This window comes from Lissotriton helveticus, chromosome 7 (genome assembly GCF_964261635.1).
Source record: "Lissotriton helveticus chromosome 7, aLisHel1.1, whole genome shotgun sequence".
In the NCBI taxonomy this organism is placed as follows: Eukaryota; Metazoa; Chordata; class Amphibia; order Caudata; family Salamandridae; genus Lissotriton; species Lissotriton helveticus.
This window is the reverse complement of record NC_136068.1, coordinates 53,214,483-53,241,529: the sequence shown is the minus strand read 5'-3', so window position 1 is coordinate 53,241,529 and position 27,047 is coordinate 53,214,483. Positions and strand designations below refer to the sequence as shown.

General features: G+C 46.5%; 1 protein-coding gene across 2 annotated transcripts in view; it reads left to right on the top strand.

Annotated features, from left to right (window-relative positions):
• Positions 1 to 27,047, top strand: part of LOC144768014 (uncharacterized) — a 113,499-nt gene that overhangs the window by 70,106 nt on the left and 16,346 nt on the right. Inside the window, exons 3-5 of one of the 2 annotated variants that reach the window (XM_078651407.1) lie at positions 2,244 to 2,288; positions 3,289 to 3,324; positions 16,769 to 16,966. In XM_078651407.1, the coding sequence (XP_078507533.1) occupies positions 2,244 to 2,288; positions 3,289 to 3,324; positions 16,769 to 16,966 (279 nt within the window). The remainder of the gene's footprint in view (positions 1 to 2,243; positions 2,289 to 3,288; positions 3,325 to 16,768; positions 16,967 to 27,047) is intronic. The other variant, XM_078651408.1, reaches the window with a different exon arrangement.

Below are 27,047 nucleotides of genomic sequence, written 5' to 3'. Positions count from 1 at the left end.
TGTGGTGGTGATGGAGGCTGCGCCTTATGTGCAAGGCAGCGTTAAGCCACTTAATGTGGCTTAATGCTGCCTTATACATAAGGCCCTTTTCATGCTATGCTTAGCGTGAAAGGGCCGTGCAGTGGGTGTTGTGGTGAGCATTCTAGTACAACATCCATTCATTTTGATGCTGCACCCTGTGTACAAGCGTGGCGTACATAGCCGGCAGTGCCAAAATATAGATCAGGGAAAAACTGGTCTTAAGATTTCTCCTCTTTTTTGCTTTTTCCTTGTGTGCTGCCCTGTGCAACAAACATGGAAAAAGCAAAATGCCATTGTTTGTTTATGTGTAAGAAGGTGTCCCTTCCTGCACATAAACATACTTTTTTTAAAATACCCTTTTGTGACTTTTATGTGTGCTGCATGAATCAGCACGCATGAAAGTGACAGAATGCCATTTCTAGGATTGTTTATGTGCAGGAAGAGACACCTTCCTACGCATAAACAATCCTCCCCTGCATGCAGACACCCTTGCACCTGCGATGGCGCTAAGTTGCTAAACGTAGCGCAATCACAGTGGGAAAAGCAAGGCTGCAACACACTCTCATGAGCATCCACAGAAATGTTTCCGGGGGAAGGGGCACATTTTTTACTTCAACACCATCCATCTTGCACCCTTCTCCCCTCTGCCTTGCACCCTTTTCGCCCTCCCCCTTGCACCCTTCTGCTCCTATGCCTTGTACCCCACTCCATCTCCGCCTTGCACCCTTTTCTACCTTGCACCATTCTTCCCTCTGCCTTGCACCTTACTCCCCTCTGCCTTGTACCCTTCTCCCCCTCTGCCTTGCACCCTTCTCCCCCTCCGCCTTGCACCCTTCTCTACCTCTCTGCCTTGCACCCTTCTCCTCTCTACCTTACACCCTTCTCCTCTCTGCCTTGCGCCCTTCTCCTCTCTACCTTGCACCCTTCTCCTCTCTGCCTTGCATCCTTCTCCCCTCCGCCTTGCACCCTTCTCCCCTCTGTCTTGCAGCCTTCTCCTCTCCACCTTGCACCCTTCTCTTCTCTGCCTTGCACCCTTCTCGGCCACCCCCTTGCACCCTTCTCCTCTCTACCTTGCACCCTTCTCCTCTCTGCCTGGCACGCTTCACCCCTCAGGCTTGCACCCTTCTAGGCGCCCCCCTTGCACCCTTCTCCTCGCTGCCTTGCACCCTTCTCCTCTCTACCTTGCACCCTTCTCCTCTCTGCCTTGCACCCTTCACCCCTCAGGTTTGCACCCTTCTAGGCCACCCCCTTGCACCCTTCCCACCCAATGGAGGGGTCTGCCACCTGGAACAATGGCACCATTTCAAAAGCATGATGGACTAGGGCCGGCCCTGACTGGGCCCACACCGGACGCACTGGCGATCCAGGGGGTGGCAAGTGCCCCCTCTGGGCCCCCCCCTGTGGACGCCCATGCACACTCTTGTAAATATGGTGCAACCTTGCGTTTCAGAAGTGGAGGAGAGAGGTGTTAAGCCAGGAAGGCTAAAGCATCTCTCCTCCACTTCCCTGTACATATCCCCCTCAGTTTGAGGTCCAGCACTACTGAAAGCCAAGACACAAGTGGCACCATTGGAGGATAGGAACCAGTGATGGCCCTCTGACCACAGGACCCAAGACGCTTCCCACAAATTATAGTATTCCAGAAGGTAGAAAGGATAGTGATAATTTGTAATATCCAGTTCTTCTATGCAATATAAAAGAATTAACTGTTGGCGTGTTACATTTTGTATAACTTTCTTTGGCAATAAACCTCGGTACTTTATGTATCAATGAAACTTCCTTGTATAACGTGGTTGAAATGCCAATTTAGCTGCATAACAGTGTCATGAAATGTGTCACATAATCTGCTTTGAACACGTAATATGACTAAAGGTGCCTTTCCTCGTACTTTGCATATTTTTGCCACATAATTTAGTCACACCTGCCACTTCTTATGTTCTACCAAGGCCATCATTTCAGTGACTCTGGTTATTGGCCCTGATTATATTCTATTTCCCTTTCTTCGCGTGTATGGTATAGATGTTATAAAATCAAAGAAGAATTTAACTAAAAATATTGACCTTCATCCTGGCCTCTGGCGCGAGGAGGCCAGTGCCAGTAGGTGGGGTCAGCTGGGTAGGAACAACACATTAAACATACTCTGCAGTCCTGGCTGCACGTTCTCCATGATTCCACACCGGTACTGCATATCATTCTGATGTAATAAACCTTTGATTTGACAGGCGCTGCGGAGTCACTCTACGCCGAGGATGAGGGGCTGTCATTATGTAAGTGTGTCACGGATATCTCTGGTGAATTGTAAAGCCGGAATCAAGTCACACCAGCAGGGGGCGGAAGAGGGACTGAAAAATACAATCAGCCCTGAAAAAAAAATGTTCTAACTAGTCCCACACTGCAGGGGGTGGGCCTAGAAAGTTGGGGGGACGGGCCTGGGTCATGATAGCCCATCCTCCTCTGAAACAGCCCCCTAGCCTGCAGAGTGCAGGGGAAATGCCAGAGTGACAGCATGGCCAGTCTGGTCGTGGAGGGGAAGAGTGGCTGGGCAGACAGTAGGCCCAACTCTGGGTCTGGTTCCTTAGAACTGTATAAGGTCTCTTCCAAGTAACCCCGTTGTAGGTAAGAGCTGGCTGTGTGGAACAGGAAAGGAAGCCCTCCACCACACCCAGGGTAGCATTGAATGACTCGGTTACTTACCGGTAATCTTCATTACTCCGAATGTTGTGCCTGGATAATGGGGTGCTCCTGGGTGACTGTGACGAGGAAGACGGAGGAGGAAGGAAATGAGCACACGCAGCATGAAGAATAATACAATTGTGGCTACATTATTTCACACTCCCATCGAGTAAGGCACACATATTGGGTGGCAGGTAATTTTCATGATAATACCCCTTAGAACGTTCTCTGTTCATTTCATACCCCATGCACAACATTGTGCCGGGGTGTTACGATGAATTTGGAATTGTTTTAAAATACAGAAGAATGTCAGGTGGTTAGTGTGGGGAGGAGAGGGTGGCTATATTTGAACAAAGGTGTTGGAGGGCCTTGAAATGTAAAGCAGAGTAATTCAGATTGAGCATCTCAGAGAAGAGTGTAACATTTTGTAAATCAACCTGTGAATAAAAATGCAGAGTGAAGTAAGATAAGAGGCTAGGTAGGACATCGGTATTCATTTCAGACCCGGCTCCCCTCATTCCTGGGCTGGTGTAATGCTGCAGTTCTGCTTTGTACAGTCAAACTAGGTAACATCTTTTGTTTTTGTTTTCACAGTTTTTCCTGCAGCGAATAACAAGTTGTGGCTACCGGGTAAGTGCATCCACATTTGCAAACACCAGTTCTTGGAACAGGGTTATAAATCCTTTGGTCTTTCTGCAAGAGGAAGGGATTTGGTAAAAGGGTGGTGTTCTGGGACAGAAACCGAGGTTCAACCCTAGCCTTTCCATAGGGTAATCTGTGTGATCCTGGCCTACCCCTTCATTTCTTCAGTCCTGAGTTCCAGCGATAAAGGTGAGCAGACCACATGGAATGAAGCTGTAGTCTTTAAGTTAAGCATACTTTGAGACTGGAGCAGCCTTTCATGCTGCTCACATCAACTGACTCTAACACTAGCTTCAAACAATCAACACCCACATGCACACAGGTGCTTGAGAAAGTGCAACACAAAACCCATTCCCCTTTTGCAAAACAACCGGGAGAACATGGGAAGCAACGCAAAGGTGCGCGAATCGCGAGCCAAAACACGTTTTCTAGGAAGTTGTCAAAACCTTGGAAAGAGCACTGTCATTAGACACAACCCACAGGACTATCAATTGGACACAGGGGATTAAGTGGGATGAAAAAACTGGAGGGGTCTCTAAACGTGGTGTGGTCGATGTAATTAAGGCCGCGGCTTAAACCATTTAAGCTAAAAAAAAAACATGATTAGGATAGTGTCTCTGGACTGGAAATGTGTCTCTTCTGTTATTGTATCCAGATATATAATACAACATGTAACATTACACTTACAACAAGCCAGGACTATTGGCGTTGTCAATGGTTGCTAGTTGCATAAGATAAATAAGCAACAACTATGGCTACCTTGTATATAATATTGAAAATGCTTCAGTCCTGGAATGATGAGACTGTGCAAGAACAAAAACGAGTCTCTTTGAAGTTACATCAAAGGCAGTGAAGGGTGCCACTGCTGCAGAGTTAAGATTTCTTTTACATCCTGAGGGTGATGGCAAAAATGGAGAGGCCGATAATCAATCAATCAATCAAAGCATTTGTATAGCGCACTACTCACCCGGAGGGTCTCAAGGCGCGGGGGGGGGGGAGGGGGGGTCTGCTACTGCTCAAACAGCCAGGTCTTGAGCTGCTTCCTGAAGGCGAGGTGGTCCTGGGTCAGGCGGAGGTGGGTCGGGAGGGAGTTCCAAGTCCTGGCGGCGAGGTAGGAGAAGGACCTTCCCCCTGTGGTGGCTCTTCGGATGCGGGGGACGGCGGCGAGGGCGAGGTCGGTCGATCGAAGCTGGCGTTTGGGAGCGTAGAAGTTGAGGCGGCTGTTGAGGTATCCTGGGCCTTGGTTGTGCAGGGCTTTGTGTGCGTGGGTGAGGAGACGGAAGGTGATTCTCTTGTTGACCGGGAGCCAGTGCAGGTCTCTCAGGTGTCCGGAGATGTGGTTGCGATGGGAGATGTCCAGGATGAGTCTTGCTGAGGCGTTCTGGATCCGCTGGAGTATCTTCTGGAGTTTGGCGGTGGTTCCGGCATAGAGGGCGTTGCCGTAGTCCAGTCGGCTGGTGACGAGGGCCTGGGTGACAGTCTTCCTGGTCTCGATGGGGATCCACCGGAAGATCTTGCGTAGCATGCGTAGGATGTTGAAGCACGACGAGGAGACGGCGTTGACTTGTCTGGTCATGGAGAGGGAGGAGTCCAGGATGAAGCCCAGGTTGCGTGCGTGGTCTGTTGGTTTGGGTGCGCTGCCTAGGGCGGGGGGCCACCAGGAGTCGTCCCAGGCGGAGGGTGAGGAACCCAGGATGAGGACTTCCGTCTTGTCCGAGTTCAGTTTCAGGCGGCTGTTCTTCATCCATTTGGCTACCTCTTTCATCCCTTCGTGTAGGTTGGCTCTGGCGGTGGCGGGGTCGTTGGTGAGGGAGAGGATCAGCTGGGTGTCGTCGGCGTGGGAGATGATGTTGAGGTTGTGCTGGCGTGCGATGGCTGCGAGGGGACTCATGTAGACGTTGAAGAGGGTTGGGCTGAGCGAGGAGCCTTGAGGGACGCCGCAGATGACTTCGGTGGCTTCTGATCTGAACGGGGGGAGGCGGACTCTCTGTGTCCTTCCGGCGAGGAAGGAGGTGATCCACTCCAGTGCCTTCTCCTGGATTCCGACGTTGCTGAGGCGCTGTACTAGGGTACGGTGGCAGACAGTGTCGAAGGCCGCGGAGAGGTCTAGGAGGATGAGGGCCGCTGTTTCTCCGTTGTCGAGCAGGGCTCGGATGTCCTCGGTTGCTGCGATCAGGGCGGTCTCGGTGCTGTGGTTGGCCCGGAAGCCGGATTGCGAGAGGTCGAGGGATCCGTTCGTCTCGAGGAAGGCGGCCAGCTGCTTGTTGACGGTCTTCTCGATGACTTTTGCGGGAAACGGGAGCAGTGAGATGGGTCGGTAGTTCTTGAGGTCGGTGGGGTCGGCTGATGGCTTCTTTAGTAGGGCGCTGAGTTCGGCGTGCTTCCAGCTCTCCGGGAAGGTAGCGGTGTTGAAGGAGGTGTTGATGGTGTCCCGCAGGTGGGGTGCGATGACAGCGTCGGCCTTGTTGAAGATGTGGTGAGGGCAAGGGTCGGTCGGAGATCCGGAGTGGATGGAGTTCATCGTGCGGATGGTGTCTTCGGTGCTGATCGGGGTCCAGGCGCGGAGGGTGGTGGTGGGGGGCGGTGGTTCGGTCGTGGCGTGCGTCGGTTGAGTGCTGAAGCTGTTGTGTATGTCTGCGATCTTGTTGTGGAAGTAGGAGGCGAGGGAGTTGCAGAGGTCTTGCGAAGGGGTGATGTCGTTGTTTACGGCGTTGGGGTTAGAGAGCTCTTTAAAGATGTTGAAGAGTTCCTTGCTGTTGTGTGCGTTGTTGTCCAGTCGTTCCTTGAATGCAGTTTTCTTGGTGGTGTGGATCAGTTGGTGGTGTTTTCGGGTGGCGAGCTTGAGGGCAGTCATGTTGTCCGGTGTTGGGTCTCTGCGCCAGGCTTTCTCAAGGGCTCTGCAGTCCTTCTTGGAGCTCTTGAGTTCGTCGGTGAACCATGGGGCTTTCTTGCTGCCGGGTCTGCTAGGCGGGGTCCTCAGAGGGGCGAGGTCGTCTGCGCAGTCGCTAATCCACTTCGTGAGGTCGGTGGCCGCTTGGCTGGGGTTCGTTGCGCTGGTGGGTGGGTTCTTGCTCAGGGAAGTCGCGAGCTGGTCGGCTGTGATCTTGTTCCAGTTTCTGCGTGCAAACTGTTGCTGTTGGTGGTGGCTCGTGGTCCTTTTGAAGCTGAAGTGGACGCAGCTGTGGTCCGTCCAGTGGAGTCCGGTGGCGTGGCTGAAGGCGATGTCCTTGCTGGATGAGAAGACGGGGTCGAGTGTGTGTCCGGCGTAGTGGGTGGGAGTGGTCACCAGTTGCTTGAGTCCGAGGTTAGCGAGGTTGTCCAGAAGGGGGGTGGTGTTGCGGTCGTTGTTGTTCTCCAGGTGGAAGTTGAGGTCCCCGAGGAGGATGTAGTCAGCGGAGGGGAGGGCATGCGGGCTGACGAAGTCGGCGATGTCCTCGCTGAATTGTGTGCGTGGTCCCGGGGGTCTGTAGATGAGGGTGCCTCTGAGGGTGGTCTTGGGGTTGATGTGGATCTGGAAGTGCAGGTGCTCGGCGGGTGCGAGGGTGTCGTCGGTGTTGGTCGTGATGCGGATGGAGTTCCTGTGGGTGATGGCGATGCCTCCTCCTGTCTGGTTGACGCGGTCCCTCCGGATGATCTTGAAGCCGATAGAGACCTGTCTCGGCACCTGCTTTTCAGAACTGCCGGTGCTGAGCATCTGCAGGACCCAGCCCACTTAAAACTCTGGTTGTACACAAAGTAATCTTGCTCTGGCCCTTAGCAGGGCTGCCAAGAGCGTAGTCAGTGCTTAATTTGTAACGAGCAGGAGCTGTAAGTTTTTCTTAGGAGTCAGCAGCTGGTGCTGTTGTATGCTGGGGTCGCCGAATTCTGAGGCTTGATTCCACCTCTTGCCTCTTTTGTCTACCAGCCTACACTTCCTGTTTCTTTACCGATTTACCTCACTTTTTCATTCCTGCTTTCTCGCATTGACACTTTGCTCATACCTTTATCTTTTTCTCCATTCCTCTTTCTATCTTTAACTTTGGGTCAGAGTCAGATAATGAAAAATGAGCCTTGATCCCTAAAAATGAGCGCCAGTGCACACCACCTGCACCAGCCGGCATTAATGAAACACAGGTGAAGACTCTGGCATCTGATCGTCCGTCCACTACCCATAGGCCTCCCAACAAAGGTTGGACTTCAGGCGCCGGTCCCTTCCCCTCTCTTTGGGTTAGCGCACTAGTTGATGGCTTCAGGGTACAGCGGCTGCGCCTCAGAGCAGAGACTATCGTACCAACACTGAACCCACATTACCAATGGGATGCAAACAACGACAGAGCCAATATGTCTGCCTTTGCAAGCTGGTGTGTGTATTTGTGTTTACTTTTCATTGAAAGCTTTTGCCACAGAATCAAAAAGTAACTATTGCATATAATTTTAATAGAACAGTAGAACAAGTTACTTACCTTCGGTAACGCTTTTTCTGGTAGATACTATATCTTCCTGTGGATTCCTCACCTTGTGAATATCCCCTTGCGTCAGCAACATTCGGAAATTCTTTTTGTAGCTTCGCGCCGACGTGGACTCGGACGTCACAGAGGCACGGCATCGCTCGCGACTCCGCTGACGTCACCGACGCCTACAATAGGCTCACGCCGGCGTGATGACATCAGTTCCGCCCTTTTTTCCGTGCCTTCGAGGCACACGGACGGACCAATGACAGTAGACATATACACAGTATACGCAGTACCCATATCAAGGTAACACACACAGTGTGAAGCAAATGCAATAAAACATTTTACAACAAAATAAATATATAACAGAAACACTGGTATAGAAGAGTGGACAACGGGGAGGCGGGTGGGTCAGTGAGGAATCCACAGGCAGATATAGTATCTACCAGAAAAAGCGTTACCGAAGGTAAGTAACTTGTTCTTCTGATAGATACATCTGCCGTGTGGATTCCTCACCTTGTGAATAGAGTCCCACAGCAATCCCCACTCCTGGAGGAGGGTGTCCACTCCGCTATACCAGGAAATCTTGGAGGACAAAACGCGCGAAATGACCGTCCCTCCTCACCTCGGTATCCAAGCAGTAATGCTTCGCAAAAGTGTGGAGGGAGGCCCAAGTCGCCGCTCTGCAAATGTCCTCAACTGGAACACCTCTAGACAAAGCAGAAGTTGGAGACTTTGCCCTAGTTGAATGTGCTCTAATACCCTCAGGAGGGTCCTTACCCGCCAGAGAGTAGCAAATCTTGATGCACAAGATTATCCATCTGGAAAGTGTGCGCTTGTGCACCGCTCTGCCCTTCCTGCAGCCAGCAAAACCCACGAAGAGCTGATCGTCAATACGAAAGTCTTTAGTCCTATCAAGATAGAAACTAACAGCTCTCTTTGGGTCCAAGCGATGAAGCCTCTCCTCCTCCTTGGAAGGGTGTGGGGGAGGATAGAAGGTAGGAAGGGTAATGGACTGTCCTAGATGGAAGGGAGTTACCACCTTAGGCAGAAAAGCAGCCCTGGTCCTGAGAACCATTCTTTCAGCATGAATGGACAAGAATGGGGGCTTGAAACTAAGAGCTTGAAGCTCACTCACCCTCCTTGCCGAGGTGATTGCAACCAAGAAGACCGTTTTAAAAGAAAGAAGTCTCAAGGGACACTTGTGCAAGGGTTCGAAGGGAGAACCCATCAAATAGGTCAACACAAGATTCAAATCCCAATGAGGAACAATAAAAGGAGTAGGAGGGAACTTATTTGTAAGACCCTTCAAAAATCTCAAAACCACAGGAGATTTGAAAAGAGAAGGCTGATCAGGCAAACAGAGAAATGCCGACAGCGCTGAAAAATAGCCCTTCACTGTAGCAACGGCAAGACCCTGTTGCGCCAGAGAAAGGGCAAACTGGAGAACATCAGACAAATGGGCTCTCAAAGGGTCTATAGATTTCTCCCCACAACAAGTGACAAATTTTGACCACCTATAAGAATAGATGGACTTAGTGGAGTCACGCCTGGCTGACAAGATGACATCCACCACATCAGGCGGGAGAGAAAAAGAACTCAAGTTGTCCCGTTCAATCTCCAGGCATGAAGGTGTACGGTCTGGAGGTGGGGGTGTAGAACCTGCCCCTCCATCTGAGAGAGGAGGTCTGCCCTGTGAGGGAGACGGAGCGGCGGGTGAGAGGAGAGGTGGAGATGGTCTGAGTACCACACCCTTCTTGGCCAATCCGGGGCGATCAATATAACTTGGGCCCGGTCTTGGCGAATCTTCCTCGGGTTCTGAGGAAGATGGGAGGAAACGCGTAAAGGAGTTGTGAGCCCCAACTCAACTGAAACGCGTCCCCCAAGGCTCCTTGCATCGGATACTGGAGACTGCAGAATGACGGGCAGTGAGCATTCTCGCGAGTGGCGAACAGGTCCACCCGAGGAGTCTCCCACATCAGAAAGATGTCAAGAACCACCTCCGGATGGAGCCTCCACTCGTGGTCGGCAGAGAACTGCCGACTGAGACTGTCCGCTCGCACGTTTAGAACTCCGGCCAGATGATTTGCCATCAGACAAATCTGGTGGTCCTGAACCCAGGACCAGAGCCGCAGAGCCTCTTTGCAGAGACCCTGCGACCCCACTCCTCCCTGCTTGTTGACATACCACATCGCGGTTGTGTTGTCAGTCAGGACTTGAATCGACCGACCGCGAAGGGAAGGGAGGAAGGCCTTGAGCGCCAGACGTATTGCCCGTAATTCCAGAAGGTTGATGTGAAGCAACCTTTCCTCTGGAGACCAAAGACCCTTGACCTCCAGGTCCCCCAGATGAGCACCCCACCCTAGAGTGGATGCATCCGTTATTACCGTGGCCACCGATGGAGGAAGTTGAAAAGGCTTTCCTTGCGACAGATTGCCTTCTACGCTCCACCAAGACAGATCCACTGCAGTTTCTCTGGAGATCCTCACTGACTCCCTGAGATCTCCGTTGTGCTGATACCACTGCCTGCGGAGGCACCACTGGAGCGCCCTCATGTGCCAGCGTGCATGGTTGACCAATAGAATGCAAGAAGCCAACAGACCGAGCAGGCGAAGAACCTTCAGGACTGGAACGACCGCTCCATTGCAGAACAAAGGAATCATTTCCTGTATGTCGTGAATCCTTTGAGGTGGAGGGAATGCACGACATACAGTTGTGTCCAGTACAGCACCTATGAACAGGTTGCGCTGTGAGGGCACCAGGTGAGACATGGGTACATTTATCGAAAAACCCAACCTGTGTAACAACTGAGTTGTCTCTTGCAGATGATGGAGCACTTTCTCCGGCGACCCCGCTTTTATCAACCAGTCGTCCAGATACGGAAACACATGTATCCCCGGAGCTCCTGAGATGTGCTGCCACCACCGCCATCACCTTGGTGAAGACTCGAGGCGCAGTAGTAAGACCAAACGGAAGGACTGCAAACTGGTAATGTTGCGACCCAACCGTAAAACGGAGACACTTTCTGTGCGACTTCAAGATGGGAATATGAAAATACGCATCTTGCAAGTCGATCGACACCATCCAATCTTCTTCCAGCAGCGCTTGAAGAACCTGTGCAAGAGTGAGCATCTTGAACTTTTCCTGTTTCAGGTAAAGATTCAAGATCCTGAGATCCAGGATTGGCCGTAACCTGCCATCCTTCTTGGGGATCAGGAAATACTGGGAGTAGCACCCCTGACCCCTTTCCTGCTCTGGAACCACCTCTAACGCACCTTTTCGGAATAAAGCCAGGACTTCTTCCTGTAGGAGAAGCAGGTGGTCCTCCGAACAATAACCTTGGCAAGGAGGGTAATTGGGAGGGAACTCCTGGAAAGGAAGCGCATACCCATTCTCCACAAGATTGAGTACCCAAAGATCCGATGTTATCAATTCCCAATCTTGTAGAAAATGGGTAAGCCGGCCCCCCACTGGGCCCACATGATCCAGAATGGTGGATCTAGGGCTGCTTTGCTGCTGTGGCTGGGGGCTGGGATGGGGAAGAGAAGGAAGAGGAGGAAACATTACGGCCCCGAGCTCGGGCCCTTTGTTTGCCTCTATATGCTCTGTACAAAGTGTTCTGCTGCTGCTGTGGCTGCTGCTGGGTCGATTTATAGTTTCGAAAAGAAGATCTGCCAAATCCTCTTGAGCGTCTTGCAAAAGTGCCCCTGGTCTGAAGACCCAACGACTTTGCTGTTGCTCTGCTATCCTTAAAGCGTTCCAATGCAGTGTCTGCCTTCTTCCCAAACAATCCAGACCCATCAAAAGGAAGATCCATCAGTGCAGCTTGGACATCAGTGGAAAACTCACTAGATTTAAGCCATGCGGCTCTCCTTGTCGCAACAGAAGAACACATGATCCTCGCCACAGAATCAGTCGTGTCCAAACCACTTTGGATAACCTGTCTTGCTGCAGCTTGCGTATCAGAAATAACTTCCTGAAAGTCTTTCCTACTCTCTTCAGGTATCTTGGGCACCAATTGTTTCACAGTGTCCATAAGAGCATGGATATAACGTCCCATTAAGCAGGTTGCATTTGTGGATTTCAAAGCCATACTGGCCGAGGAAAAGACCTTCTTAGCAGCCTGATCCTGCTTTCTAGACTCCTTTTCCGCTGGAACCTGTGGAAACGCACCTGTAGATCTCTTGGAACAGGCAGCCTGCACCACCAAACTCTCCGGTAGAGGATGAGATGTTAAAAATTCCGGGTCCTCAGGAGCTGCCCTATATCTCCTAGCCACAGCTCTAGATACAGCAGGAGCTGATACAGGATTTTTCCAAATTTGTAAAATTGGTTCCTTTAAGGCATCATTAAAAGGCAATAAGGGTTCAGTCACTGAAGAAGGAGAGTGAAGGACCTCTGTGAGCAGATTAGATTTAAACTCTGCAGATGGTAGAGAAATGTTCAATAAAGTTGCAGCTTTCTTTATCACCACATGATAAGGTGTCACATCTTTAGAGGGTTCATTAGACATCGAAACAAGGTCCCATTCAGGTGACAGTTCAAGGCCACTAGCTACAGATAGGTCCTCAAAAGGGTCCTCAGAATCATGAAGCTCGCCTTCCTCTAGATCTTCCTCTCTATATCTCTCCTCATCCATCAATCTTTGGGCTTCACGCCTAGATCTCATCTTCAATTTCAAAGCCGTCGGATCCGTAATCGACTCCGACGGAGCCGGAGCTGGCGTCGGACTCAATGTCGGACGAGGAAGAGACTCACGACGTCGCTCAGGGTTCGGCATCATAGGTGATGGAATTGGAGTCAAAGGAATCGGAGTCATCGATCTCGGCGTCGATGGCTTCGGTGTCGAAGGCCTCGCCGGAGTCGGATAATGCCAATGCGGCGCCGAAGCCGGCATAAAAGGCATAAAGGGCGCAGGCGCATAGGAATGAGGAACACCCAAACCATATGCCATAGGACCCATGGGACCAGTAGGAGCCCCAGAGGGATACATAGCCCTTGAATAGATACCGAACATCGCATTCAGGAAATGCGTCGGGTCTTGACCTGGAGCCGGAAAGGCAGGGTATGCTTCGGTGAACTCGGTAAGTTCGCATGCGACGCCTCAACCTCGACATCGTGTTCCTCCGAAGCCGAAGAAACTACCTTCTCGACCAGCTTCACTTGTGACTTCGGCTTGGAACCCGACTCCTTCCTCGATCGATGTCGGGATTCATGGGTTCTCTTTTTATGCTTCTTTCTAGAAGACCTTGAAGCATGGGCCGAGGACGAATCCGATCTCGACCTCGAACGAGATCTCGACTTCGAACGACGAGTTCGCGATCTTGACTTTTTCTTTTCTTTTCCTCCTTTAAACTTAGCAACTAGAAGTTTTGCTTCTCTCTCCCGGAGGGCCTTTGGTGTCATCTTCATGCAGGATTGGCAGTCTTCGACGTCGTGGTCGGAACTCAGACACCACAAACAGCATTCATGCGGATCCGTAATGGACATTATTCTGTTACATTCTCCGCAAGCTTTAAATCCAGTCTTCTTCGAGGTCATGATGAAAACGAGACGACAAATATACTAGAAATTTAGATAGTAACAAAGTTACAGTAAAGGCTACAGACGATCCCAGAAAACCGTTAGCGTCGACGACGCGGAAAAAAGGGAACTGATGTCATCACGCCGGCGTGAGCCTATTGTAGGCGTCGGTGACGTCAGCGGAGTCGCGAGCGATGCCGTGCCTCTGTGACGTCCGAGTCCACGTCGGCGCGAAGCTACAAAAAAAAGTTCCGAATGTTGCTGACGCAAGGGGATATTCACAAGGTGAGGAATCCACACGGCAGATGTATCTATCAGAAAAGTTTATTCTGATAGATGGGTGGATATGGAACAAGTATAAGAAGCCTTTTTAAGTTCTAATGCACATCAAGGGAAAATATGATTCGTTTAGGCATACATTAGGCTTTGAGTTATTGTAATATGAAAACATAGTTTAAACATACGAGGGTGACTAAAACATAAACAAGCATTGTCAATGCCTATAGGTCTGGCTTATGAATGCACTGTAAAGCCAGACCAAACATCCATGTGCGTTAATGACTGCCTCCTCCCATCTGTGCTGCTGCCATAGAAAACCCCATCAATTATCTGGTTATGTAAGACTCTTTAAAAGCATTACAATGGCATGTGTGTGCTCCTGGAAGAACACATTCAGAACATCTGGAAAATAAGCAAATTGATCATAGCTGTGTGGAGGGCAAGCACAGTTTTGTGGAAGCAGAGAACCTCTACCCAATCAAAACATATACTCCTGGCACCCAAAATGTGGGTGGGGCCAAAGCCTTTCCCCTGGTGATTCTCACATATTTGTTTGGTGACAGCTGCGTTGTCAAGCCTGACCATAAAAAGGTGGACAATGAAAAGAAAAAAGCACTGGCAATGTTTAATATTGGTCAATCAGTTCTGGCACTGGAGTGCTCTTCTTTTATGGGTGATATGCATGTGATCTGACAATATACCATCACTTGCACAGCAAGAGAGCCAATGGCTGAAGTGGGCTGATCCATTGCTCCATGCTCTGGTGGCAGAAGCGCCATGAGAGTGACAGTCGAATAAACAAATGGATGAAGAAGAAGCGTGACGCAAAGCAAATCTCTTTTTGCATCGAGTAAGACTGGAGAGAGAGAAGAAAAGGACGAAGATTGGTTGAAGCTTTATGTACACTACAAAGAAACCCACAGAGGCATGATCGATTGTTTCCGCATCACACCTCAGCTGACACTGAACATCACTCCTACAGCATTCACGCATCACGCAATTTTACTGCACACTCCACACACACAGACTCACAAGACAGAACAGCAAAACATGCCTTCATCTGCAAAACGCTGGGAATGGTTGACGCACTTCAACTCCTGAAAACAATGGACATATAAAAATCATACTTTTACCGTGCAGCTTAAAATATCAAGGTCGGAGAGTGCCAAGAATGAATGAAGGCGGCACCTAGGCACTAGCTGGGTCTGGGGCTAACATCCTCTGAAGCTCATTCCTGTTCCAATAGCACCTTTGGTAAAACAAGGTCAGAATTGCTACTGATCTCTACTCTAATTCGTCCACCAAAAATGATATCTCATAAGTGGTTTTGAGGCGCTTTGATTACTTTCGATGTGGTGGAAACAAGCGCCCTGATAGCAGGGCTCAAGGCTTGTGGATTCAAAGACGTTGACAGCCGCACACCATTGGCACCTGGAAAAGGAAGCTGGAAAGGCTTGCATGCTGACTACAGTGTTAAGGAGCCACAAAGATGGCCACAAAATGATACAACAGTCCAATTCTGTAGAGAGATCTTCTCTCGGTTGGATGAGGTGGACCTAGGCAGGAGATGATCATTTCGTTTAATGGTGTGTGAGTCAGAGGAAGAAGCCCAGGAGGCAAGACACGAAGATTGAGAGCGAAGATTTAAGTTGCATTCATAGCTTTCACACTTACTGCACTGGTTAGTCTTGGATCACTCATATTTATCAGGCTGTAGCTTGCTTTCCTCAACTCCAAAATTAGATAGCACTTTAGTTCACTAGGGCTGGGTGCCAGTGTAGGTTGAGAAGTGTCTGATCCATGCTAGATTTTCAGACAAATACACTTATAGCAAATCAATGGATATCATAAGCATTATCTATAGTCATTCTATCTGTGATGGATCCAGCCCTCCTGGATATACATCAGACACCCATAAACCTAGAAATTACATTGTTCACTCTGGTCAATGAATTACCAGGAGGTAGGCCAGTGTCCTGCCACTGCTTAGTGTGATAAAGAATGAGTGTTGCGGGCCAACCTATACGGTTTGCTGAATACCAAGGCAGGTAGTCTTGATTCTGCCTCGTAGGTCATCCACCACCAGATCCTCCCTGTGCCTTTATCACACTCTTTCAGGTTCTTTTTTATCACTGTTTCTTTCTTTGTCTTTGTTTTCTGCCTTTCTCTTGCTTCTTCCTACTCACTTCGGTATTTTTTTCACTCACTCTTGCTTTTGGATCAAAGTCTGATGAGGGAAAATAGCTGCTGGTCCCCAAAAAGGAGTGCTGGTGGGCCCCACCTGTATCAACCATCTCACATTCGGCACCGTGTCCTGCTAAGAAACACTGTTTGGACAAGTCAGGACCATCGACCCAAAAACATGCATTTGCCTCAAGACTCATTTCAAGGGGAAGAAAAACCTCATGCATAGATTCTCCTCTTCTCACAACACAATCAAGTACAGCAGGTGATGTGTAGAAGCACCATAACAGAACATGGTACTCCCCAAAAAGCAGACTCCATCTTGGTTTACTTGAAAGACACACAAGTTCATTATTGGGGTGATTTTATGCCCACCCCTACAACTACACCCACCCCGGCAGACCCCCCCTCCCCCGCGCACCTACAGCCCCTGAACAACGACTAGTGCCGGACGCTGGCGACCCGCAGTCCCACACCTCTACCCTGCTCCCGGGGCAACTGGCCCGATACCCAATCTGATACAACACTCCCGCCCTCTAGCAACCCGGCTCACTGTAAGCACGAGCCTGTGACCCCTCTAACGCCCTACCCCCATCTCTTCTCGATATGCCCGTGCAAACGCCCAGATGCTCCTTTCCCGAGTTCTGTCCCCCCAGTTACTTGGCAACACCACAGTACGGCCTCTGCAGACCCACTCCAATGCTCCCCGTGATGTTGATTCACATGCTTGCGCTTTTTCCTTTCTCCTTGAAATGTTTATTTTTTTTATCCTACGTTTTCTAGCATATGTGATTACTTGTATGGTCTGTACTGCTATGATAACGAAATGCCAATAAAAACGAGTTTAAAAAAAAGAAATTGGGGTGATTTTATGTCTAGTTATGATTGATTTAGGGATATGCAAAGATGCAAAGCTTTCCCAGCGAGTTTGACATGCCAATAGCTCTCCAAGTTTCATTGCCGCCCCTAGTTCACACTCTCTTCCCCTCAAGTGACTCGCATCTTCTCTCTTCTAGGTTTGCAAGAACCTGAGGACCATCCTCATGAGTGGAAGGACAAGCGGGGAGAGTGTATAGAGGACGAGCCATGCCCCATTGGCTGTGAGGATGGAATGGCTTGCCTGCACAAGAACTGCAGCAATCATTCTGAATGTGAGGGGGCTTTGAAGTGCTGCAAGACCCTCTGTGGAAAGAGGTGCATGCTTCCTGAGTTCAGTAAGTGTCATTCACTTGTTTGGTCTTGCCCGTGCGAGCTGTTCACACTGGATGCAAAAGGAATGTACTATTTCCAAATGCGTTGGCAGGAAGCACCACACACCAAGAGATAATATTCTTTAAGAAATCTCTGATTTCAAATGATTCTCTCAGTCGACTACACATACCACTTTTGGGCAAATCCTCATTTCAGACCATAGACTACCAGAAAAGTTCATAAAAAGATTAGGGAACGACCACAATTCTAGAGCACCAAACGTAAGCTCAGGAAAGGCCCTGATTTCAAATCAAGCTCTTAAATCAGTGGCCACCAAGCTTAAAGCAAAGTCCTGATTTCCCAACGATGGTACAGGAGAGGGACAGACCAAGTTAAGGCAAATTCTTGATTTGAAACCGTAGTCTGAAAATAGTACACACCAAGCTTAGGCAAACTCTGGATTTCCAATTGTAAGGACCAAAAAGTTCACACCCACCTCAAGCAAAGGTCTGATTTCATAACATGCTCGAGGAACAGCACACACCATCTTTAATAAAAGTCGTGATTTCAAATCATGGTCACAGAATGGTCCATACCAAGCTTAGACGAAGTTCTGAATTCAAACCATACTGCCAAAAATATTATAATAGCCTTGGGATAGGCCTAATGTCATGCCAAGCTCCTGGAAAAGTACAAAAGAACCTTAGGCAAAATCCCGACTTCAAGCCATAGCCTCAACATCCCAGCAACTTGAGACAAATATATGTTTTCAGTGAGGTTAGCTAATGGCCGAAGAGGGGTGACCAATTTCCCCAGGCTGTACTCAGTAGTGAGTGGAAGAAAAATGTGATTGACACCACAAAAGACAAATAGATGAAAAAGGCTCCCTGAAAAGCCCCTACAAGTATGTATAATCATAATCTTAGTCAAATTTGTTGGCTTACACTAGACTTAGAAGGGTCTGTTTTCTAATCACACCCCAAGCTAACAGGACGTCTTCATTCAAACCAGGATAAGTTAAAACTCTTAGGCATATTTATAACGAAGTGTTGGAGCGTTGTGTTAGCCTCCTTGGCTTAATGCCATGCTCCCCCACTTCTGAAACGCAGGGCTGCACCGTATTTACAACAGTATGGCGCAGCCCTGCGTTTCCCCTTGCGCTGGCACTAAGGGTGCCTGCGTTGAGGGGAAGATTGTTTATGTGCAGGAAGGTGTCCCTTCCCGCACATAAACAATCTTTAAAATGGCGTTTTGTCACTTCTATGTGTGTTGCTTAATGCAGCACACATAGAAGTTACAAAATGTAATTTTTTTGACAGATAAACAATCAATGGACTTTTGCTGTTTCTATGGGTGCTGCAAAACGCAGCACACATGGAAACAGAAAAAACGAGGCGAAATAAAGTATTTCTCCTCGTTTCGTCTGTTTAAGACCAGGTTTTCCCTGGTCTTATTTTCGGCGCTGACTCCTATTTACACGGACCTTGTAAATAGAGGGCAGCGTCAAATTCATTGGGTGTTGTCGTGGGACGACCGCCGCAACACCCATTGCCCGCCCCTTTCACTCTAAACACAGCGTGAAAGGGTGCCTTATTTACAAGGCAGCGTAAGGAACGCTAAGTGGCTTAACGCTGCCTTGCAAATAAGGCAAAGCACATACCGCCACAGGAACGTCATAAAAAGTGACTTTCCTGTGGCGATAGGGCTTGTAAACATGCGTCCTTGACACTTCACAGCACGAAAGTGACAACACTGCAGTGCTGCGTTAAAATCTCCACTTATAAGCCACATTTAAAAAAACATGCTGTTCAGTCCCCACAAGCCCATCAAAATGCACTTGCTCAGAATACAATCTTGCTGTGTGCTTGTAAAATCTTTGGACTGATTCTTTAAACAGCCTGAAATCTGCGCATGCGGTTTTCCATCCTTGATTACGTTCCGATTTCTGGCTGTTTGGAATTTATAAAAGTTTTCCAGGTTACATTTCAAAACCTGTACTAGTCACAGCTTGTACGGAGCAATACATTTGCTGACTTTTCTCTTTTTTGTTCCTCTCTGGGAAACCCCATTTCATAGGCTCCCTAAATTTTAGGGTGTGTGCTCTAGCACTTTCCACTCTGGAAAGGCGTTTACACCTGCTTTTGATAGTAGTAAACCAAATGGTGAGAGTTCATAGGGTGGTGACAGTTCATATGCACCGTGCAAGTTTATGAGCATTCATGCACTTCCAGTTTGGATCACCTACCTCCCACCCACAGGGGCAGTTTTAAACACATGGGAACCTCTGTCTGAGTAAATCCTTTTAAAGTGTGACACAGGTTAGGTAATTACATATGTGGCCTTAAACTCATCAAAAAAAGGTTAATTGTGAATTCAAGTCAAAATGACATGTCAAATTGCTTGTGACTGAGACCGATGGTTTACCACTAGATGCTTGAAGGGCAGAATAGATTTTTTAAAAGAGGTGAATGTAAAATACTTTTTCCTTTCGCTTTAACCAACCATTATCTGAAACTGCAGCCCAGCTCTTCAGTCTGTTTGGAGCTACATGCCTTTGCAGAGCAGCAATGTCCATGCTTGTCGTTGGCTCTGTTTGTAAGTAGAGTATTGTAGCTTTAATCATAGCTTGAGTAAGTATTTGTGGAATGCTTATTTACTAGTGTTCTGTTGTGTTTTATGGCTGTGAGCTTGAGGAGTCCATGTCCAGGCAGTTACTTACTGGTTGGAGAGGGAGCATCAGGTCTTGCCATCTCTAAGAATAAAGCATATGTTTGTGTTTATAGCTTGTCTGTGGTGTATGATCACAAATGTTTTGACGAGTTCTGGACAGGTAACGGAAGTGACCAACTTGGTGTGTGGGCCCACAACAACTGGAGTTTGCAGCATAGCTGTTGAGGGTGCTTCTTTTTGGGATCAGCAAGACTGCTTTGAGTGGCCCTCCCATATTAACCAGAAGCATTCCGGGCTGTCGTAAGACTGCATGGCAGTAGTTTAACAGTCCACGTGAACCCAGGCCTGAGGGTATTTCTCAGTGGGTCTTTATAATGCCAATGAGCGCATCTTTGGAAGTGTAAACCCTTACCAACCTGGTGACTGGCTGTGTGTCTGGAAGCTGTTACTATTTGAGAAATCCCACACCTACCCTGAACTCCCACACCTACCCTGAATCAATGTGTATTAAAAGATTGTATGAGGCTGGATAGGTCTGCTGAGGTACCTTGGTTAACTTACGTTTCTAGGCAATTTTCTAATTTATGGTGTCCTGATCTCTTTACACATCCAAGAAAGAGGTGTCCCGGAGAGTTGAACGCTTTTAAAATCAATTCCTAGGAAGGAGGGTGTTGGCAAGCGAAATATGGAACCTAAAAAAACAACAATAAGACAATACATAATATTGAACTCTGGGTCCCTAGAATAACCTTTCTGGTCCTATGTTTTTAACCCACACCATTGCTTTCTTTTAATTGTATCCCCTGGTGGCTAACGTTTCCAAAGGGCTTTTCTAAACTAGGCTCCTTAAAGCCATGCACCCATGATGATTTTTCAGATCAAGACCAATTACATTTTATGTTTATTTGTGGATTTTATAATGATCTTCGGAGTAGATATATTTGAACACTTTTTAAAGACTTCCATTTTGCACAAGTGAGGCCTGCTTTGATATACCTGCAATACTGGCTTCACCTCTGATATGTTTTGGGGTGGCGAGCTTTTTAGCAGGGGCCTTACGACAAAGGAAAAAATTTGACTATGCAATAAATGTGAGAGCAACCATGGTTTTATGAAAATATGTGATAAATATCGAATAGAAATGCACTTTAAGAAGGCTTACGAATCTGTAGTAGTTTATTTCGTATGGACAAATCAATATTTGAGGGTTTTAAAGACCAATGTAAGATTCGCTCATATGAGTTTTTAGATTTGTTCTTTATGATGAAATGTATGATTTTTAGGCCTTTTAATCGTGGTTTGTGTATGTGCTTTTATGGTCAAAAGTTGGCCGAATAAAGTTTGTTTGATTTGACTATTTGAGAAATCTACAGCCCGCAAACCAATGTGAAAAGCCAAAGCGCTGGGTGTCTGAAAGCTTCTGTTTTCATTGAATGAGGAACCAATGTCTCGCAAAACATTGCACAAGGCGAAAGGAGGTGAATTGCAGCTGTGCATGGGAAGAGTGATTCTTGTCAGAGAAGTTCAGAGGAGCACACATTGCAAGTTCCAAGAAACGCGCGGTTGCAGTGCATATGTAAATCTTGTTCCAGAGCAGCACAATCTGGTGACTGGTAGGCACAGATCCTTTACACCCACATAGCCACTGCAAACAAAGGATACAAGTAAAAGTCACCCAGACACTTCCATTCTTTTCTTTGTTCTCTAACGATCAGAGGTCACTTGTTGCAAAGCTCCTCTTAGAGAGGAAAAAGGAAATCAAGAAAGGACAACTGAACAATGAAAAAAATTCAAAAAGACTTTACAGTCTCATTAAATATAGAAGTTAGGGGCTGTGCTTATAATAGGTTAATTGAAGGTGGTTATTTTCCATTGTTTGTAGATTTGTGCTTATTTAACCATCTATTGTTCTACATGTTTATTCTCCGACATGGAATCATAAGCAATAATACCACACCCATTGTTTTTATCTCATCCAGGGAATCCACCCATTGATTGGGAAGAGTGGATAGATATATTTGGAAATTACCTAGAAGCCCTAGATGGTCAAAACTTTCATTCTTCTCACAGAAAGCACCATTATTGAGTGCATTGCATTTGAGAAGAAGGGGCAGCATGAATTTAAGTTTTTTATCAATTTCTGTTGAGAGTGAAGGTCAACAAACAGAAGACACCCATATTAAAATCAAGTAAAGGCTGGAGAGAAGATTTGCCAACGACACAAACATAGTTATGCACTCAATCATAAAGAACAGACGAAACAATGAAAGAGTTTGTTTCCAGATTGCGGGACTTACCTGACAAACGCAAATTTGGTGCAATGAGAGACTAATTAATCCATGATCAATTATTTGAGCAATGTAGATGCAAGAAATTGCAAGAGAGACATTGGGCAGCAAAAATCCTTCTCTTGAAAATGCCATTATAATAGCAAAGGTCATAAAGCAGCAAGACTTATGCATGAAAGACATGGAAACGAGGGAAAACAACAGTTGGGCTGTCTCTTGCATTGATCAAGATGAAACAGAGGTAGCCACTACCAGCAAGGGGTATTCTACAAGTAGCAAGAAGATTCTATCTAATAGGAATTTGTTAACCTCAACACGAGGAGAGAAAATGTGTATCAGGTCTGGTAGCAATTTTCATAATGCAGTCTTTAAGAATTGTTTCGCAATAGGAGCGGAATGCAGATAGCGTGGTCATGAGTCACTTTGCACGCATGTGTAAGAATGGTGCTAAACATAAAGTTGCTGCAGTACAAGTAAATTCGACAGAGGTTGAAGGGGTGGACAGAATTCTATGCATAAATGATAATCAAGACAAGGTTGTTTGACGATGTAGACCAAAATCTGAATTTAAAATCAAAGAGAGATTGGTTCATCTTATGGTGAATTCAGGGTCCTTGTATACTATTATACCAAAGGACATGTTTTAGAAGAGTGGCAGGTATTCGTTTACTCCCCAAAGATATAAATCCAGGAGGCCATCAGAGGGAGAAAATGTATGTTATTGGGAATATGCCAACTAAAACATAGTTTCAGGAAAGATATGAGGAGGAAAAAGTGCATGTTGCAGAGAGTGGTCCTGCAATTTTGGGGTGAGAACACCAGTATGACTTACACTTAATGATTAATCCAGAACTTGATTAATCCAGAACTCCCAATTCAATTCAATTCAATCTTTATTATGTTTTGGAACTCCATAGAGGTCCACATAAAGAAAACACATAATACAAAACATCATTCATAGCAAAAGAAGCAAAAAGACAAAATTATAACCATTATTGCAATACAAATTAGCTCCTTAATGCACACGCCATTCTTCAGCAAATGTCTAAAAAACATTTACAAAAATTAAAAATGTTGAAGCAGAATCTCTCATTTGGGGGGTTATATAAGGCAAACATAAAAGAATTAACATTTAAAATACCCATTTGCAAACAAATTTGCTTTAACCATTTACAACGAAAAGGACGCAGCACTGGACATGTAAAAAGTACATGCGTTCGATCTTGAGTGGACAGTTGACAAAAATTGCAAATTGCAGGGACTCCATACCATTTAAACAAAAGATTATTTAGAGGTAACAAGTCCTGCCTCAAGAGTAACCAGAATCTCCGGACACCATGGGGCAAATTCCAAATAACGTAAGGTTGCACACATTTTCTTGCAAGTGAGTCAGTGAGGGGATTAACACCCTTCTTAGCAAGGATTGAGGCACTGTCTAGTCTATAACTAAGGTCCCAAGAGGCCTCTTTCAAGACAGACTTTAGCTGAGATGCAGATAGGGAAAAGAGAGTACTCTCTTCCAACTGCAGTAGCGATACAGCCTTTCTAAAGTTATTAACGATTAAGAAATGTTCTCTTAAACTTCCCAATAGTTCCGCCTTTAGGAGGAATCTCATAGTCCCCTCTTCTCCTCTGGCTATGCTTGCGACCCAACGTACTACAGCTGCCAGGCCCTGCACCCAGCTGCTGCGTAGGCCAAACTCAAGTCTGCAAGCGGCCACTGAGCAGGCGGAACTAATGGAGATTACGCTTCTTAGCAGTTTTCCCTCCACCATATTTAAGAAATCCCAATGCTTTATATCGATTAATTCTAATCCATACAAAAGGGTGGAGGAAACTTTTGCCCTAAAGACCTCCAAAAAATATGAAAAGTGCCTTCTTGCCATTGCCGAGTATAATGCACTTAAGCTTCTCCCTTGGGATAAAGCTTTCCGGGCATTATTATCGGTATGGGGTTTATCACTTAAAGTGTCTGAGATTAGTTTTCCTAGGAAAATATAACTCTTTACCACCTCAAGTTTGACACCTCTCACAGACCAGGTAAAGTGCGCAAACTTATGTTTTTTCCGGCCTGAGATGCACATAATTTTACTCTTAGATGCATTAATTTTTAAGTAATGAGTTTCTGCATACTGATGTAGAGCATGGAGGCGTTTAGCGAGGCCTTTAGGCATAAGATCTATTATTATAATGTCATCCGCATATAACATACATGAAATGTGCTTTCCGCCCAAAATTGGAGCTATACCATCACAAGAGGAAAGTGAGGCGTGTAAATCTGCAATATATAATGAAAAGAGCAGTGGGGCAAGGAGACAACCTTGCTTAAGGCCATTACATGAAGGGATAATCTTAGATAAACCCCTATCTCCTCCTTGCAGAACCTGACACCAAGTGTCTGTATGTAGCGCCTGGATCATATCTAACAAATGAGGCGGCATTCCCAAGGCAGATAGCTTTCTCCACAGCAGCGGGCGATCAACCTTGTCGAATGCTGTGGCGAAGTCTATAAAGGCCACGTACACTCTTCCGCCGCGTACCCTTATATATTTGTCGGTAATAATCTGAAGGGCAGAGAGATTATCCAGGGTTCCATGCCCTTTACGAAAGCCTACTTATTCTAGTGGTAAAATTTGTTTTAGAACCACCCAATCGTTAATTAGGGATAATAAACATTTAGAGAAAACCTTCCCAATTGCGTCTAAGAGGGCTATTTGGCGATAGTTAATGGGTAGGTTTCTATCGCCCTTTTTAAACATGGGGATCAAAATGCTCCCCTTCCAAGACGATGGGATAGATTTTTTAATGTAACAGATCCTGAAAAGAGGGAATAAAATTTTACTCCAGGATACTGGATCTTGTTTCAGGACTGATATCGGGAGTTCGTCAGGGCCCATAGCACCTGATGGACGCATATCCCTAATGGCCGATTCTATGGATAATTCTGAAGGGCATTCAATTGTGGAATTAGTATCTTCCCCAATTCCCCTAAGTTCCATTTGCAGGTCATTCTTAGCATACAAACTTAGAATATAGTTGACCCAGGTTTGTTCTGAAATAGGAATTGGAAGGGGACGCACTCTTGAGCCGCAACCCTCCCCAATGAGAGTCCAAAACTGTCTAGAGTTCCCTTGGGCAGCGGCTTCCCGCAAGCCAATCCATAACGAATCCTCTTTTTCTTTTTTCAGTTTTTTCTTTATCCTATTTCTCCTTCTTTTAAGGAGAGATATTTTCTGAGATATTTCTGCTGCTCCACATATATATTGTTCCCTCACCAATTTGTTTATTTCCTTATTAAGGGAAACAACTGCTTTAGGGAGGGCATTTTTTTTCGTAATTAAATTAGATTTTTTTACAGCAGAGATAATCTCCTTCATAAAAGCCTCAAAAGAGGACAGTTCCAACCCCTGCCAATTATTTAGGTTGGATAGAGTTTTTTCAAGGATGGGTTCCAAGCCCTTCATAGCTTTAAAGTCCCAGAAACATCTTCCTGTTTTTTGAAAAGTGACCACGTCACCATTAAGCGCCCAAGGGTCAGAATTAGGGGGATCCACTAGAAGATTTAACATAAAAACATTATGATCACTGAGGGTTGTTTCTACAACAGCCAAATCCCTTAAAAGAGAAAAAGTACAGTGATCAACGATTATATAGTCCAAGATTGATTTACTATTGGGGGAGCGATGTGTATAGTTTGCGGGCACATCGGACGGAAGCCTACCTATCCAGAACTCCCAACCAAGTCATGGTGGTGGATGACATAACAGTAAATAAGATAATTGAAGAAGCAAAAAGAGTGTTTTGTAACAAATTGGGAGAATGAAAATATCATGTTCATAAGATTGTGATTAAACCTGGAGCTGTGGAGCTGTGCCTGTTCAAGTAAGTTGAGGAAAGTGCCAATAATTGCCAGACAGAAAGTAAAGCGCATGTTGGGAATACATGGTCAATGAGGGTATAATTGTACTTACTGAGAATTTGTGTTGAATTTCTCCCATGGTATTCACAGGAAAATCAGAAGGCAGTTTCTGCTTTTGAGTCAACTTGTGCACAGTCAATCAGATCATTGTTGTGGATAATTATCCATCACTGAATTGGTGCTACTGCTCAAGGGTAGCAAGTTGTTTACCAAAGAGCGCTAACCATCAAATTAGATTACTCAAGGACTCAAAACATCTTACGGCTTTTATAACAATAAAGGGAGTTTACCAGTTTACAAAGTTGCCATTTTGGCTATCTTCAGCCACAAGTGTATTACAGAGGAAAATGGCAGAGGTGTTTAAGAGGATGAAAGGTCTGATCTATTTTCAAGCTGACATCCTAGTTTTTGGACAAAAGGTGGATGGTCATAATATTGCTCTCAAGCTGAGGTGGGTTTGACTCTAAAAAAGAAAAATGTGAATTCTTGGTGGAAGTGGTAGAATACTTGGGCTATACATTGTCAGCTGCAGGGGACAGACCTAAATGCGATTTACTTGGAGTGATAAGCATGGCCCTTGCTCCTAAGGATAAAGCCCAACGGAGATCTTTCTTAGGTCTCATAGAATATTACACTAAGTTTGTTAAGAATGTTGAGGAAAAAACAGACACTTGTACACATTTTTAGAGAATGGATGTAATTTTCAGCTTGAAGAGAACCAACAAGGTTGTTTTGAAACTATAAAAGGCCTTACCCATTCCAAGTGGCTGGTGGTGAAACTGCTATGTAAAATCCCCACAAGGAACACAATCAAAGTTCTAGAGAAGAGTTTTAGAGAGGAATGTTAAATGGTACCCAGTTAACATCAGAAGAGATTAAGCAATTTTTGGATTCTTTAACTGAATTGAATTGAATAAGCCCCTAGGCATCCCAGGGCTGATAGTGCAGCACAGAAGCATCAAGATAATTTTGAATACTTTATTGAAGGGGAATATTCTGGAAAAGCCAGGTTTTAAGCATTTTTCGGAAGGGATGTAGCTGATTTACAGACGTAAAGGCAGGGTGAAGGTGTTTACCAGTTTACATGAGATGGAACACCCTCCAAATCTTTACCTTCTAACTCGGGGTATTTTAGCCAGGTATACATTAGGGGAGTGCAGGGGTCTTTGAGGGAGATAGAAAGAGAGCAGGGAGCAGGAAATCCAAGTCCATTGCCCCACAGTGCCT